Genomic DNA, 15,394 nt, shown 5'->3' with positions numbered 1-15,394 from the left:
GGCAGAAAGGTGTGTTTAACTGTCTGTCTGACTTTGATTTCTCAGGAAAGGAGAGTGCTGTTGAAGTTCATTAATTGAATCACTTGAAACTTTTTGAGTGGTAGTGCACAGAGTTAACTGAGCTGTGAAGTGCTTGCTTTTAATCGTCATCGTAGTTACATAGCTTTTACTTTCCCTGAGAATGTGTTGAAGGGACAGATATGTTAAAAAAAAATGCATTACATAGGGTATAGATATTACTAAAATCTGTGGGCTTCATTTACAATGAAATGGTGTAGGGCAGCTCTGCAAGTATTTTTGCTGCGTTGCCCTATGCCAATTCAAAACGGCAGGATTGGACTGTGTGAGAAAGTGCCATCTTTCTTGCATGGTATGCCCCCACTTTTTGCTGAATGTACTTTGACTGAGTGTGCCCTGGGCCTATGTTCTTTCCCTAAAACAAACCAAACCCAAATTGGCAAACCCTGGCCACATGTCAGCCCCTGGTAAATGGTACCCAGGGAAGGCCTCTAAGGGCTGCAGCACTCCTTGTGCCACCCTTAGAGGCCCTGTGTACGTACGTGCGTGTGTACACACACGTGTGTACACACACACACACACACACACACACACACACACACACACACACACACACACACACACACACACACACCCCTTTTTTTGCAGGCTGAGTGTTTGGGTGCAAGACAAAAACAAAGTCGACATGACACACATCCCTGTGTGCCATGCCCATCCCCTACACTGCCATGGCATACATCAGCCACCCCTCTAGCTGGGTGCCTTATGCCAATGGTGTGGGCACAGGAGCAGGAGCCCTGTGCCCCTACAGTGCCCAGGTCCATTCCTGAGCACTGTAAGTGCAGTGCTGCCATTTAAGAGTACATGGTGCTGAGAGCTCGTCAAACACGAGCTCCACAGCACCATAATGGCAACACTAAAGACTGAGAAGTTTGGTATCAAACTTCTCAGCACATTCAACCCACACTGATGCCAGTGTGGGATTTAATGTACCCAGCACCCCAAAGGGCATCTTAGAGGTGCCCCCTTAAACCTAACCTACAATCCACGTCTGCTCTGAGGCTGCCTAGGCTGCCACCCAGCAGACATGTTGCTGGACCCCTGGGTAGGAGAGCCCCAGCTCTCCTGGGCCTGCAACAATGCACATCCTGGGCGAGGTGCTAAATCTCCTCCCCCAGGATGGGCAGGGGGAAGCTTCAAAAGCATGCCGCCCCTGTGAGCTTCCCCAGGCCACTGCAACCCCCCACTCTGGCGGGAAGCTTTGGCCGGAAACCCCAAATAAGGACAGGGGATGTGCCAGCCTGCCAATCTCACCCCTCAGGTGGGGGTGGAGAGGTGAAGCACATCTCCGGGCTCTCGCCATCTTGAAGATGGGGAGCACTACCCTATCAGGACTAGGCTACTGCCCCCCTCCCACAGGAGAGAGGCAGGATAGGCGGTGTACCCACCCCAGGACAGGGACCCATTGGTCCCTGCCCTTCACCTACCTGTAACGCCCCTAAATCTAGTCTTTAGGGGCACCCTGAACCTTCCTTCCCCAGATTCCAGATTCAAAACTACAAAGAAGAGCAAGAAGAAAGAAGACCTACCCTGCAGCTGCTAAAAAGGGGAAGACACCAACTGCTTTGGCCCCAGCCCTACCGGCCTGTCGACCCTCGAACCTGCTCCTGCTCCAACCCGGCATCTCTTGTGGCCAGCAACCTCACCAACCCCGGAGGACCTGGCTACCTTTTAGCTCTAAGCCCCTGGGACTCCCATGAGTAGAGGCTCTACTCAAAACCTACTTCTAATCCCTGGCAGCAGCCCAGAACCGCGAACCCAGCACACTCTGCACCAGCCAAGCCTGGCCAGTGCCGGAGTGAACAAAGACCCCGAGGACGACCCCACGGCGACTGTGACCCCGAGTCCGGCACCCAAGGACCTCCCTCGACACTCCTGAAGAAGCCTGCAGCCTCAGAACAAGGTGCCCCCCCTACCGCGATCAACAGAGGGTAAGATTTCCCGACACCAAAAGGCACCCCTGCACGCGGCGCCCTGCGGCCCCCTGTGCCCAATCCCGGGGTACCTACCTAACCTCCAACTACCCAACTTACCTCTCGAAGTGGTGGTGGCACCTGAAGAGTCCTCGTCCCCGAGCTTGCAGCCTTTTTCTAAACTGGAGATTTCCCATTGAAATCAATTGAGCGCCCGAGGGCTCAAAAGCACTCTGCACCCAGCCACCCGAGTGGCCCTGGCAGTGAAAACTCTACACCTACCTACTTGCCCACTTGCCCTGAGTAAGTGACCAGGAGCCTAGCTCCCACAGCCGCGTGGCTTACCAGTCAGCAGCCACCAACCAAGCCCCCCCCCGATCCCTCATTGGATAACATTGGGCCTAACTCTCTCTGCACCCGGCCGCCCTAGAGTCGCTGAGGGTGAACCAACTGTACCTACCGGACCCTGGGGGACCCCTGAGTCTATGCCCAGAGCCTCAACTCTGCCAGTCGAGTACCTACCCTTAAACCGATAACTCTATTTTCCTCATAGGGTAACATTGACTGCCTTTTTCCTGAAATTTCTTCTAAGTGTGGACTTTTCAAATCTTAAAATATTCACCAAAAATCAGCCGAGTAACGAAAACGAAATTACTCACCTGCTCTTAGGTGAGCTCCCAGTGCTGGATCTTGGTGCCCAGCACTGACCCTGAAAAAACTTACAACTGTACTTACCCTTAACCCAATTTTCTTCCATAGGAAATCATTGACTGTTTTTCTGTGAAATTTCTTCGAAGTGTCGATTTCTGCAATCTTTAAATATTCTACAAAAATCGTATAATATCTGAAAACGTAATTACTTACCTATTTTGGATAAAGATCCCAGTCTAGGCACCCAGTAATGGATTACAAAAGTAACGAGAACATACTGTACCTGCAACTTGAATTTTTTTCCATAGGGAATCATTGACTGTTTTCTTTGAAATATTTTCCAAGTGTCAACTTTTAAAATAGCTAAATACTGTTTAAAAATCATTACAGTAATTAAGTCGACTTTCATCACTTGATTCTGAGTACTGACCCAGGACTGAATCTAGGATCCAGTCCTGGAATTCCAAAAGTAATCTAAAAAGTAATCTGTTGCACAGAACTTGAATTTTCCATTGAGCTCAATGCATTGTTGTGTTTAAAATAGAGTTGCCTATTGCAACCACTTGTAACTGTTTACAAAAGTCAATTGCATATTGCAAAAGTATTTATATGAAACATCTCATTCTGAGAAAGTATATTTTAAATCCAAGTGTTGGTTCTAAAATAAAACAAGCATATATTTTTTATATATAAACCATTGGCCTAGAGTTCAGTTATTGAGTGTGTGAGACCATTTGCTGATTGAGTGTGTACAACAAATGCTTTACACTGTCCTCTGATACTGCCTTACTGCTCGACCAAGCTACCACTTTAGAGAGTAAGGTTATATCTAACTTTAACCTCTGTCAAACCCTGGGGGACTGTGGACTCTGTACACCCTGTGCCTATTAAGGAACAGTATATACAGAGGCACTTTCTCAGAGACTGTATTTATAAAATACAGTGCATTCCTGTCCTTTCTGCCAGCACACAATTTGGTGCCTAGCGCCAACGCAGGTACCCTTGCACCATGGTGCAAGGGTGTGTGCCTTGTTTGCAGGATTGTTTTTGTGCAAGAAGGCACGTGCCTTTCTGCGCAAAAACAATTCATGGAGGCTTTTTCCTCTTTCTATGTGTGCCACACATAGAAAGAGGAAACAACTGGGGAGAAATAAAGATATTTCTCCTCGTTACGCATCCGCTGGGGCAGCGTACAGTTTTGACGAATCCTCAAGTTTACAGATGCTTGTAAATCTGGGAATGTGTCAAAACCCATGGGAAAACCCACTGCAACGCCCATGGAACGCCCCCCCAACGCAGTGTAAGGCAACACATCAACTTGCGCAGCGTTGCCTTACACCATATCTAGGAGGCCATGGAACGCCACGCAAAGTGACTTCGCATGGCCTCGTAGATATGGGTCTGCGTAACCAGAGCGTCATAAAAAATAATGCAGCGCAAGGGGCTTGTAAATAAGCCCCTAGTTTTTGAAAGTAGCCTGTATATTTTGGAAGCACCATTTTATCGTAAAACATTTTGCAGCAGTCTATCTTATACTGTGTGTAATGCAAGTATAAAATAAAGACTTACATATTCACAGTACTTTCTGTCACAGGCTGTGAACTCATAGCACTAAAAATACTCAAGTGACTATTTTCCACTGCACCAACCACGATTTAATTCGGTGGCTCTCTAGTTTCACACAGACCTTTGCAGTGCATTAACTAATAGAGTTTTCATAATGTATTATAGTGCATTTCCCGCCGAGTAACAACTTTTCAAAATGTATTTATTATTCACTGAAGCTGCCCGTTATTTTATATGTAGCTACCGGACGGGGTAAGACCTAAAAAATGTATGCATGTTTTAATTATGATGAATGATGTTCAGCTACCTCCAGTTACATGCAGCTGTAAATGCCAAGCTGTCAGCATCCCATGAAAAATAATATGGTTTTCCTCTAATGCCGTGCAATAAAGTTGCAGCTCATGCATTACAGCTATTATACCAAGGGGCACTGGAATTATGCGATTGTTAGGCCGCAGCGATTTTAGCATGATTATAGATTAAGCACATTTGCCACATAATCCATCATCTGCCACATAATCTGCGGATTTTAACTCTAAAAAATTATTTAATCAAAAGGTTCAAAAGTTACTAAAAAGCAGCAAGAGGTGTTGACGCTTAGTAGAAGGCCATTTGTAAAGCTGTGCTGTTCACCTTTTTGTTGCTTATTGCTATATTTGGGTGTTAAACTGGTACTAATGAGGTGCAACCACAGATTGACCATTTCTCTGGTGAACATTTATGGTTGTCAGTGATACGGAGTACCAGGTTCTAGAAACTTTTGTTGGGTCCTTATGCCTAAAAAATGTTGATGGGGGGTCTCAGCATCAAACAGTTTGAAGACCACTGGGGGAAGAGTCTCACGATGCCACCTGATGGCAGGCAGGGGTACTGCTAAAAAGTTTACAAATCCAGCCTGACTGGAAAAATATTCAAGAGGTAAGGAGTGTGCAGTTAGAAGTCTATCAAAAACTGCCTGCACATTATCCAGACCTGAATATCCAGCACCTACCTGAAGCTCAACCCAATGAAGACAGAATTCCTATTCCTTGCGACGAAGAACAAACAAAAAACAAACTTGGATAAATGACATGATTCTTGATGGCTTCAGACCCCAACTCACCAAAAGCCATGTCACTTGGATTCACCATGGAAACCAACCTCACCGTCAAGGAATTCATTGCCAAAAAAACAAAGACAGGCTGATACCAGCTCTCGCTTGTAAAGAAAGTGAAACAGTTTCTTCCAGCACGACATCAAAACTGCTATTCAAACCCTTATACCTGGTTGGTGGTAATGGCCTACTCCATGGCCTCCCAGGTTGTACATGAGGAAAAGGGTCAAGACTGATTTTCATATGGCTGGGTCCAAACTGTGGTGGCATAGTGAGCAAAAGAACGATGGATTAAACCCAAATCTGTGACTGGGATGAGTGGTTGGAAAGTTTCAGCACTCCCTCCATCATCTTGCTGTGTTTGCTATGTTAGCCCTAAGTGGCCATGGGTATGCCCAGACATGGGTCCCTTGCTCGCTGTGCCATTGAATTCAAGCTAGCCAGGCTGATGAGGGGTAATGCCCGAAACCGGTCCCAGGATGCTTGTTTACGGTCCTAGGAGGAGCTGGCCTGGCAGTTGGGGCTGGACTGTACCCATGAGGAACAGGGTCAAGACTGATTTGCATATGACTGGTCCCAACTGGGGTGACATAGTGAGCAAAAGAACGATGGATTAAACCCAGATCTGTGACTGGGGTTGAGTGGTTGAAAAGTTTCAGCACTCAGTCCATCATCTTGTTGTGTTTGCTATGTTTCCCTTGCTGAGCCACATCATGTTCAAAATCAGCTGCATCATTTACAAATCATGACCAGCACCCCTGCTTATCCTGAAGATAAGCTTACCGTATTTGGTGGTTCTCAGCGCATATGTAGCCGAGATACCATCAGACTACAGACTAGGAAGTATAAAAAAAGAAATCAAGGTAGCAAGTCTTTTCCACTTTTGTAGCCAGGATCTGGAATAACATCCCCCACATCCAGCAGGATCCTCCCACCACTGCTACAATTTAGGAAAAAAGTTGAAGACTCACCTCTTTAAAAACACTACATCACAATGCACTAACGCTACACAACCAAGCTACCGCTCTGATCACTTTATGCCAGTCTTTGACCATGAATAGTGCTGCTATGCCTTTTCGCTAGGTTTCTGCAATAGAAATAGCATATACACCCATGTGCAGCTCAAACAATGAAAACATGGTTTCTTTAAAATCACCTGTTCATCTTTTTGCTGCCACTGTTGCCAATCTTCTTCTTGAGGCTGTTTCTGCACCACATTGGGAAACACTTGCTCAGGCAAAGCACCTTGGGTTGATTTCGGAGGAATTTTTTTGAAAGCAAGGTTTCTAAGCTACAATGTAGGAATAAGATGAAGGGGTCAAAAACAGAGCACAACTGTGATAACATGAAAGAAAATAAAACCACGGTTCCATACGACTGTTAAAAACACAATAGTGATTTTTTTAAATTACAATTATGTGCGAAAAACTCTCAGGACTGAAGATATGTTTCAGTTAAAGAACAACTTACTTACCTTCGGTAACGATGTATCTGTAGTTAGTTAGATTCCTCACCTTAGAATATCCCCAGGCGTCAGACTGGATCCGGAAGATTTTTCGTCAGCAATACCCCTTGCGCGTCGCTAGGCGTCGTCTGCGGCTCTGCGTCCGTCGTCGGCGTCGTGCGCCGGAATGACGTCGGAGTACTTAGACGCCGCCCTCGCGCGCTGACGTCAGTTCTTGTACATAGTTTTCCGCGCCAGGAACGCAGAGCTATGCAAAGACCGACACTGGTGCCAAAAATAAAATCTAGGGGCCTGAAAAGGACAACCTTAACCCTAGATGTCAGTTCGCAGAACGGGGAGGATGGGTGGGTCGGTGAGGAATCTAACTAACTAATGTTTCTTACTGATACATCGTTACCGAAGGTAAGTAACTTGTTCATCTGAAAGAAACACGTTAGTTAGATTCCTCACCTTAGAATAGATACCCAAGCAATACCATCCCCGGTGGTGGGTCTGCGAACCAAGATCACACCAGAAAGTCCTGGAGGACAGAACGACCAAAGAAGCCATCCCTCCGGACTTGGCTGTCAAGGCAATAATGCCTGGCAAACGTGTGGAGCGAAGCCCACGTTGTCGCCTGACAGATGTCCTGCAAAGGGACACCCCGTCCCAAAGCAGTAGTAGCCGCCGTGGCCCGAGTAGAATGGGCGCGCAGCCCAACAGGAGGGTCCTTTTTTGCCAAGGAATAACAAATTTTGATGCACAAAACGACCCACCAAGAGATGGTCCGTTTGTGCATAGCTTTCCCCTTCTTAGCACCCACGTATCCAACGAAAAGTTGGTCGTCCACCCGGAACTGCTTTGTGCGGTCCAGATAAAAGGAGAGCGCACGTTTTGGGTCCAGACGGTGGAGCCTATCTTCCTTTTTGGAAGGATGCGGAGGCGGAAAGAAGGTGGGCAAGGTGACAGACTGCCCAAGATGAAAGGGGGTCACCACTTTCGGAAGAAAGGAGGGACGAGGCTGAAGGACAACCTTGTCCGGATGAACAGAGAGAAATGGAGGCTTTGATGATAAAGCCTGGAGCTCACTCACCCGTCTAGCCGAGGTGATGGCTACCAGAAAAGCAGTCTTAAGCGTCAGCAGACGAAGAGGACAATTATGAAGAGGCTCAAAGGGAGCGCACATTAGAAATGTAAGAACAAGATTCAAGTCCCACTGAGGCATTACAAAAGGGACAGGAGGGAACGTGTGAGTAATGCCTTTTAGAAAGCGTGTAACTACAGGGGACTTGAAAAGAGAAGGCTGATCAGGAAGCCGCAAGAAGGCAGAGATGGCAGCAAGATAACCTTTCAAGGTGCCCAGGGCAGAGCCCTGCCGGGCCAAAGAAAGAAGAAAGAGGAGAACCTCAGAAAGAGGGGCGGAAAGGGGATCCACAGCCTTTGCTGTGCACCCTGCCACAAATTTGTTCCACCGGCAGGCGTATACCGTCTTTGTGGAGGGACGCCTGGCTGCCAGAATGATATCACAGACTTCAGGAGGCAAGTCAAATGGCATCAACTGCCGCCGCTCAATCTCCATGCATGGAGGTGGAGGCTGGACAGGTTCGAGTGGAGGACCGTCCCCTGCTGCTGCGACAGAAGATCCTCCTGAAGGGGCAGACGTATCGGAGGATTGGTCAACATACTGAGTAGCTCGGGATACCAGTACCTTCGTGCCCAATCCGGAGCCACCAAGATGACTTGGGCCCGGTCGTGCCTGATCTTCTTCAGCACTCTGGGCAGAAGTGGTATAGGCGGAAAGGCGTACAACAGACCGCAACTCCACTAGTGACGAAAAGCGTCGCCGAGCGAGTGCCGCCTTGGAAATTCCAACGCGCAGAACTGCTGACATTGCGCGTTCTCTTCGGTGGCGAATAGATCTAACCAAGGCTCTCCCCACTGCTGAAAGAGACCTTGCGCCACTTCGGAGTTCAGACGCCATTCGTGATCCATCATGCACCGGCGGCGGAGTTCGTCGGCTCTGGCGTTCAGAGAGCCCGCCAGATGTTGAACCACTAGGGTGACGCCCTGGTGTTCCAGCCATGTCCAGAGGCGCAGAGCCTCCTGACAAAGGGTCCACGACCCCACCCCGCCTTGTTTGTTGCAATACCACATGGCGGTGGTGTTGTCCGTGAACACCTGCACGACACTTCCCCTGACAGAGGGAAGGAAGGCTTTCAGTGCAAGTCGGATCGCTCTCAACTCCAACAGGTTGATGTGGAGACGAGACTCCGCCGGAGACCGGAGGCCTCTGATCTCCGCCTCTCCCATATGGCCACCCCATCCCAGGAGGGACGCATCCGTCACTACGACATGCTCCGGTTGGGGAAGGGAGAGGCTCTTGCCCGTGACCCAATCGCGGTCCGTGAGCCACCACTGCAACTGCTGTGCAGTGCCCTCCGAGACCAAGACATGGTCGGACAGGTTGCCGTGATACTGGGCCCACTGAAACTTCAGGTCCCACTGCAGAGCCCGCATGCGCCGCCTGGCGTGATGCACTAGTAGGATGCAGGAGGCCATCAGCCCCAGAAGCCGCAACACTAGCCTGACCGAAACCCAGGATAGAGGCCGAAAGATGGGAATCAGGGCCTGAATATCCCGGACCCGCTGTTCCGGTGGATGGACCCGGAACTGCGCCGAATCGAGAACCGCTCCGATGTAGAGGAGCTTCAGAGAGGGACTCAGGTGTGACTTCGGCACGTTGATGGAAAACCCCAGCAAATGCAGGAGATCCGCCGTAGTCTGGAGGTGGGAGACGACTGCCTGGGGCGAGCCCGCCTTCAACAACCAGTCGTCGAGATAGGGGAAGACTGGAACCCCTGATCTGCGCAGATGAGCTGCGACCACCGCCATCACTTTCGTGAACACCCGAGGGGCACTGGTGAGGCCGAAGGGGAGCACGGTAAACTGAAAGTGCTCCTGACCCACCGTGAACCGCAGGTAACGCCGGTGGGCCGGCAGGACGGGGATGTGGAAATATGCGTCCTGCAAGTCCAACGCTACCATCCAGTCTCACGGGTCTAGGGCAGCTAGAACCTGAGCCAAAGTTAACATCTTGAACCTTTCCTTCCGGAGGAAGGCATTGACGGTCCAGAGGTCCAAGATAGGGCGTAGGCCCCCTTTGCCCTTCTTGGGAACCAGAAAGTAGTGGGAATAACAACCACGACCTACTTCTGGGCTCGGAACGCGCTCGACGGCCTCCTTGGCCAAGAGGGCCGAAACTTCCTCGTGGAGAAGATTCAAATGATCCCCCGAGATACGGTGGTGCTGCGGTGGCATGGCTGGAGGTCGTCTCGAAGGGGAGGGAGTAGCCCCTTCGGACGATTTGCAGCACCCACCTGTCCGATGTGATGGACCGCCAGTGGAGCAGGTGATGGCGAACTCTGCCGCCCACTGGCGTGGAATGGGCCTGAAAGCTCAGACTAGAAAGGCTTTGAGGCGGATGCTGCCGGGGTGGATGTGGGCTGACCGCGTCGTCCTCCAGAACCGCCTCGGCGGAAACCACGTCCGCGACCGTGCGCAGGTTGGTTCTGCGGCTGGTGGCTAGGCGTACGTGAGGAGGCACCCCTTCCTTGGCCACGAAAGGGGGCGAAAAGCGGATGTTAGCGACCGCGGGGCCGAGAGGCCCAAGGACTTGGCCGTAGCCCGGGAGTCCTTAAAGCGATTCAGCGCACTGTCCGCTTTCTCACCAAAAAGGCGAGTGCCATCAAAGGGCATGTCCATGAGAGTGCTCTGGACATCACCCGAAAAGGACGTGGACCGCAGCCAGGCGTGACGTCGAAGCGCCACCGTGGTAGAAATCGCCCTACCCAGCGAGTCCGTAGTGTCAAGCCCACATCGGATAGCATGTCGTGCTGCATCCCTCCCATCGGCCAGAGCCTGGGTAAGTCGTGTCTGGACCTCCTCCGGACACAGGGGCAGCACGTCCTCCACCGTATCCCACAGAGAGTGGGAATAACGGTCCAAGAGACAGGCGGTGTTCAAGGACCGCAGGCCCAAACTAAGGGAGGAGAACAGCTTTTTGTCAAACTGTTCCAGTCTCTTGGAATCCCGGTCCGGCGGGGCGGTCGGGAAGGAGGATTGGGAGGTAGAGGCCTGGATAACCAGGCTCTCGGGGGTAGGGTGTTGGGACAGAAAACTGGGGTCGCCCGGAACAGGGCGGTGGCGCCTGGCGACGTTCCTGTCCACAGGAGGGACTGTGGAGGGCTTGGACCAGGTGCCCTGCAGAACGTCTATGAGGGCCTCATTGAATTGCAGCAGAGGCTCAGTGGAGCTTGCTGCAGACTGAAGCACCACAGTGAGGACGTTAGTCCTCACAGCCACGGCAGGTAGCTCGAGCCCAAGGGCTGCGGCCGCCTTGCGCAGCACCTCAGAGAAAGCAGTACCCTCCTCCAAAGCCACAGTCGGAGGAGAGATGAATCCAGTGTCTGGAGAGGTATCCAGACCACTGGCCTCCCCCAGTTCATCTGCCCAGTCCTGTGACAGCTGAGCCTGAACGGCCATAGGATCCTCGGATCCCTCCCATTCGCCCCCGTCATCCGATTCCTGGTATGCAGGAGGAAGGATCGGAGCCGGGCGATAGACAAAATGTGTCTCCAGCGGCGCCGAACGCGGCGTCCATCGACGCCGTAACGGCACCGGGCCTGGAGTGGGGCTGAACCGGGGCTCGACGCCGAGCGGAGCCGGCGTCGGGGGTGGTACCGGTGTCGACGCCGCCGGAGGAGGCGTGACGAGGTCGACCGGCATCGGCGGGGACTCGGGAACGGGTCCCTCGGGCACTTGCGGCGTCGAGGCCGGAGCCGTCGGCGGCGCCGCCGGCAGGCAAGGTTGCCCAGTCGGGTCCGCGGGGCCCGAAGGCGCGCCAGCGGGCGTCGACGGCGGAGCCAGGTTCCTCATGTCCGAGAGGAAGGCACTGACTTCCGCCGGCGTCGCGTCAGTCCCAGGGACCGGCGGGTATGGGGACTTGCGCGGCGCCTGCGGCACCGCTGGAGCCGCGGGGGTGGAACCACCCTGACCCTCGGCCGAGTCGCGCGACCGGCGAGGGGAGTCCGAAGAGCGGTGTCGCCTCTTGGACTTCTTGGAGTGCTTGGAGTGCTTCGACTTACCCGAAGACTTGGAGCCAGACGACCGATGATGACGTCGGCTGCGGCTCCGCGACCGATCCTTGGACCTCCTCCTGGACCGGGATCGAGAGGGGCGCGGAGCCGAGTGGCGAAGCTCGAGAAGCTTACGGGACCGCTCCAGTCTAGCCTTCGAGGTCAGGGCCTTGCAGTCCGAACAAGACTCTGCGTCGTGGTCGAGGCCCAAGCAGTAAAGGCACCGGCGGTGATGGTCCGTAACCGACATCAAGCGGTTGCAGTCAGCACAGGCTTTAAAACCAGGCATCCTACCGGCACCGAAGTCGAGACAAGATCAAAAAGGATCAAAAAAGTTAGTCAAAAAAGACTAAAAGGGGTAGCTCTCCCGGATCTGCGCTTACTGGTGCGGAAAAAAGAAGAACTGACGTCAGCGCGCGAGGGCGGCGTCTAAGTACTCCGACGACGTCATTCCGGCGCACGACGCAGACGACGGACGCGGAGCTGCAGACGACGCCTAGCGACGCGCAAGGGGTATTGCTGACGAAAAATCTTCCGGATCCAGTCTGACGCCTGGGGATATTCTAAGGTGAGGAATCTAACTAACGTGTTTCTTTCAGATATCTATTTTAGCGGACCATGAGGCAAGCAGGAGTTACTGGGCTCAACCGTGGGGATGGAGGCCATTTACTGTTGATGTCCCGGGGCCCAACCTATTTGTGATTTGAGCAACTGCACCACGTACCCCTTCAGTCCTCGACTCTCTGGTGGTGCAAGTCAAGCAGTCCAAGGCTTCTCACGGTTTGGCAACCTTAATAAGTTAATGTCAAGACAAATACTCACTTTTATTCAAAAAAGCATTTATGCACGCAAAGAAAGCAAAATATAGTACACACTAAATAATAACACATTCTTCTAATAAGGTCTGTGTCCTAGCACTGTCTGTGCAGACACTAGCGTCTGGCTCTTTTAGAAGATAGACATGGGTTATTCCCCAATTATGTGAGGCAAAATCAAAGCTAGGCCCACTAGATAATACAAGTCTTAGAAGTCTCACAATAGATATTCAAAGTCTAAAAGGCCAAACGCCTTCCGAGCTTCAATCAGATCGGATTCTCTCCCAAGCTCTCTGCGACTCTATGTTAGTCTTATCAGATTCCCCTGGAGACAAAACAGAAGACTTGCAAGCCTTCAGCGGTGTTTGGCAGAAGTCGGCTGCATCTGGTGCAAGTGATGAGTGGTAGTCTTGTAGCGGCCATCTCGGGATCCTGACCAAGATAGCGCTCCTTCGCTGTCATGGTATCTTTGGTCTGTGATGACAGACCTGGGTGGTACTTGAGGCGGCGTCCCTCTTTGGGTGACAATATTGCATAAGGCGAAAGCCCTCTCTTAAATCGCCACAGCACTGCACCAGGGTGATGGTTCTGAAACGTTATCACGGCCCCCACCTGGTATTTGGGGGTAGCTTTCCACGCACTCAAGGCGGCATCCCTCTTCGGCTCATAACAGTGTAATCCAAAGGATTTTTGGGGCGACTTGCACGATATCCGTTGGGACTCCGTTTGGAACAGTTTTAATCATTTTACACATTTCTGGTAATTCAAGCCCACATAATGTCAAACATTCAATTATAGCTAAACTTTCAGGAATGGGGGAAAATACAAAAACAGCTTTCCTGGGGCCTCAAAAATTCTTAGGATGCCACTGGGTACAGAGAGAATGAGTGAGAAGTAGAGGTAGCCAAAAATAGAGAGCCTGTTTGAGATAAACCGCTAGATGTGAGAGGAGTGAAAAAGATCACTTTCCCTGGGGGCACCTTTGAAGGTGGGGGCCCTGGCCAATTGTCCATTTTACCTATGCCTTAAAACATTGCTGCTGCACAGAATGACGGCCATATCTTCACCACAGTGCTAAATTATGGTGACGGGCCCTTAGGCTTCAATGCGGCCCCCACCTGGCATTCGGGGGTTGTACGCAGAATCGGACAGCCCAATCAGTGTGGCAGTCTAATCTTCTCTACAGTCCCCACTCTGACAGACCAACATCTAACACTGCTTCCAGGTATACCGTCACTCCCTCCAAGCGGCCTCCTTATCTTAACTGGGTCGGCTGATCTTGGGTCAGGAAGAAGCTGGTGCTCGTGGCTGAGTGGTCTTGATTCTCCTGGGTGATGTCTCCTCACCCAGCATGAGAGCCTGGGTTGTGCTGAGCTCCTCCATGCTGATGTACAGGTTCAGTTTGACAATTAGGGAGTTGCTAGCTCCCCTTTAATAATTATTTTGCAGACACAAATGTTTAGTGCCCTGAGCCTGTTTTAGATGGGTTACTCCATCACAAACATGACTGATAACCTGTCCTCTATATTGGAAGTGCTATTGGATAAAATTGCACTTGTAATATGGCAGACAGGATACCAGTCCTGTTTATGTTGGAGTAACCTGCCTTCCGAACTCTAAATCAGGCCAACTGTCTTTAAAGTTCGTTTTCTAGGGGTTGGCCACTTTGAATTATCCATTCCTTTGTTCTGTTCTTCTCAGAGAGCAGTCTATCACAGCAAGAGTGTCTCCTAATCTCATACCCCCAAACACACGCCATCAGAGTGACTACAGCATCACACCTGGGTATCAGCCTCGGTGATATATGTATCAAAGGGTTATAATGGCCCCTGAGCCATACTCTTTATGAAGCCCTTATCAGCCCCATCTCCTTTCTGAGATGTGTCCAGGATCCTTTGACCAGAGACCACTTTTCTTTAGAATCAAGGAACCCTTTTAATGAGTACTAAGAGCATGGCTCTTTATTTCTCCAGTATGAGTGGCTCTTTTTTTCTCCAGTATGAGTGGCTCTTTCTTTCTACAACATGTGGAGCCCAACCATCTCTCAGGAATTCAGCAATCCCCAAATCTGTCAGGGAGCTCCTCTACGTCGCTTGACACATCGCAGATGTCATTTTTGCAAATCCAGAACTAGTTCCCTTTCAAACAATTACTCCAGTCACATGGTTAGACCACTATTTGTTAGCTTTAGAACATAAAACGCCACAAAGCAACACACCTAAAAACCACCGTACATACATTCACCTATCGACCGTGGAACAAACTCAAATTTGAATACTTAGAAACACAACTAACATGGAGTGGGATAGACTGGAGTTCAGTCAGGTAGACTGAAGTGGATTGGGTTGGATCAGGGGATATTGGAGTGGAATGATTTGGGTGGAGTAGACTGGGGTAGACTGGAGCAGAGTGGGGTAAATTTCAGTGGAGTGCTGTAATTTGGGGTGGGATAGGTTGGAGTGGAGTTGATTGGGTTAGAGTGAGAGGAGTGGGGTACAGTGGGGTGGGGTAGACTGGGGGAAGATTGGAGAGGGGTAGACTGTAGTGGAGTGGGATAGATTCAATTGTTGTGGATTGGTGTAGGTTGGAGTGGTCAAATTGGGGTGGGGTAGACTGGAATGGAATGTGAGAGACTGAAGTGTGGTGGGTTATACTGAGGTACACTGGAGTGTAGTCGAATACAGTGAGTGGGGTAGTTT

General features: G+C 50.8%; 1 protein-coding gene across 2 annotated transcripts in view; it reads right to left on the bottom strand.

Annotated features, from left to right (window-relative positions):
• The window catches only part of GKAP1 (G kinase anchoring protein 1), a 565,016-nt gene that overhangs the window by 469,545 nt on the left and 80,077 nt on the right, over positions 1-15,394 (bottom strand). For both annotated transcript variants that reach the window (XM_085633148.1, XM_085633155.1), the window contains exon 3: positions 6,458-6,592. In XM_085633148.1, coding sequence (XP_085489274.1) covers positions 6,458-6,592 — 135 coding nt within the window. The remainder of the gene's footprint in view (positions 1-6,457; positions 6,593-15,394) is intronic.

The sequence above is a fragment of the Triturus cristatus genome, chromosome 2_1 (genome assembly GCF_964204655.1).
Source record: "Triturus cristatus chromosome 2_1, aTriCri1.1, whole genome shotgun sequence".
NCBI classification, from domain to species: Eukaryota; Metazoa; Chordata; class Amphibia; order Caudata; family Salamandridae; genus Triturus; species Triturus cristatus.
This window is presented reverse-complemented; position numbering and strand designations above follow the sequence as displayed.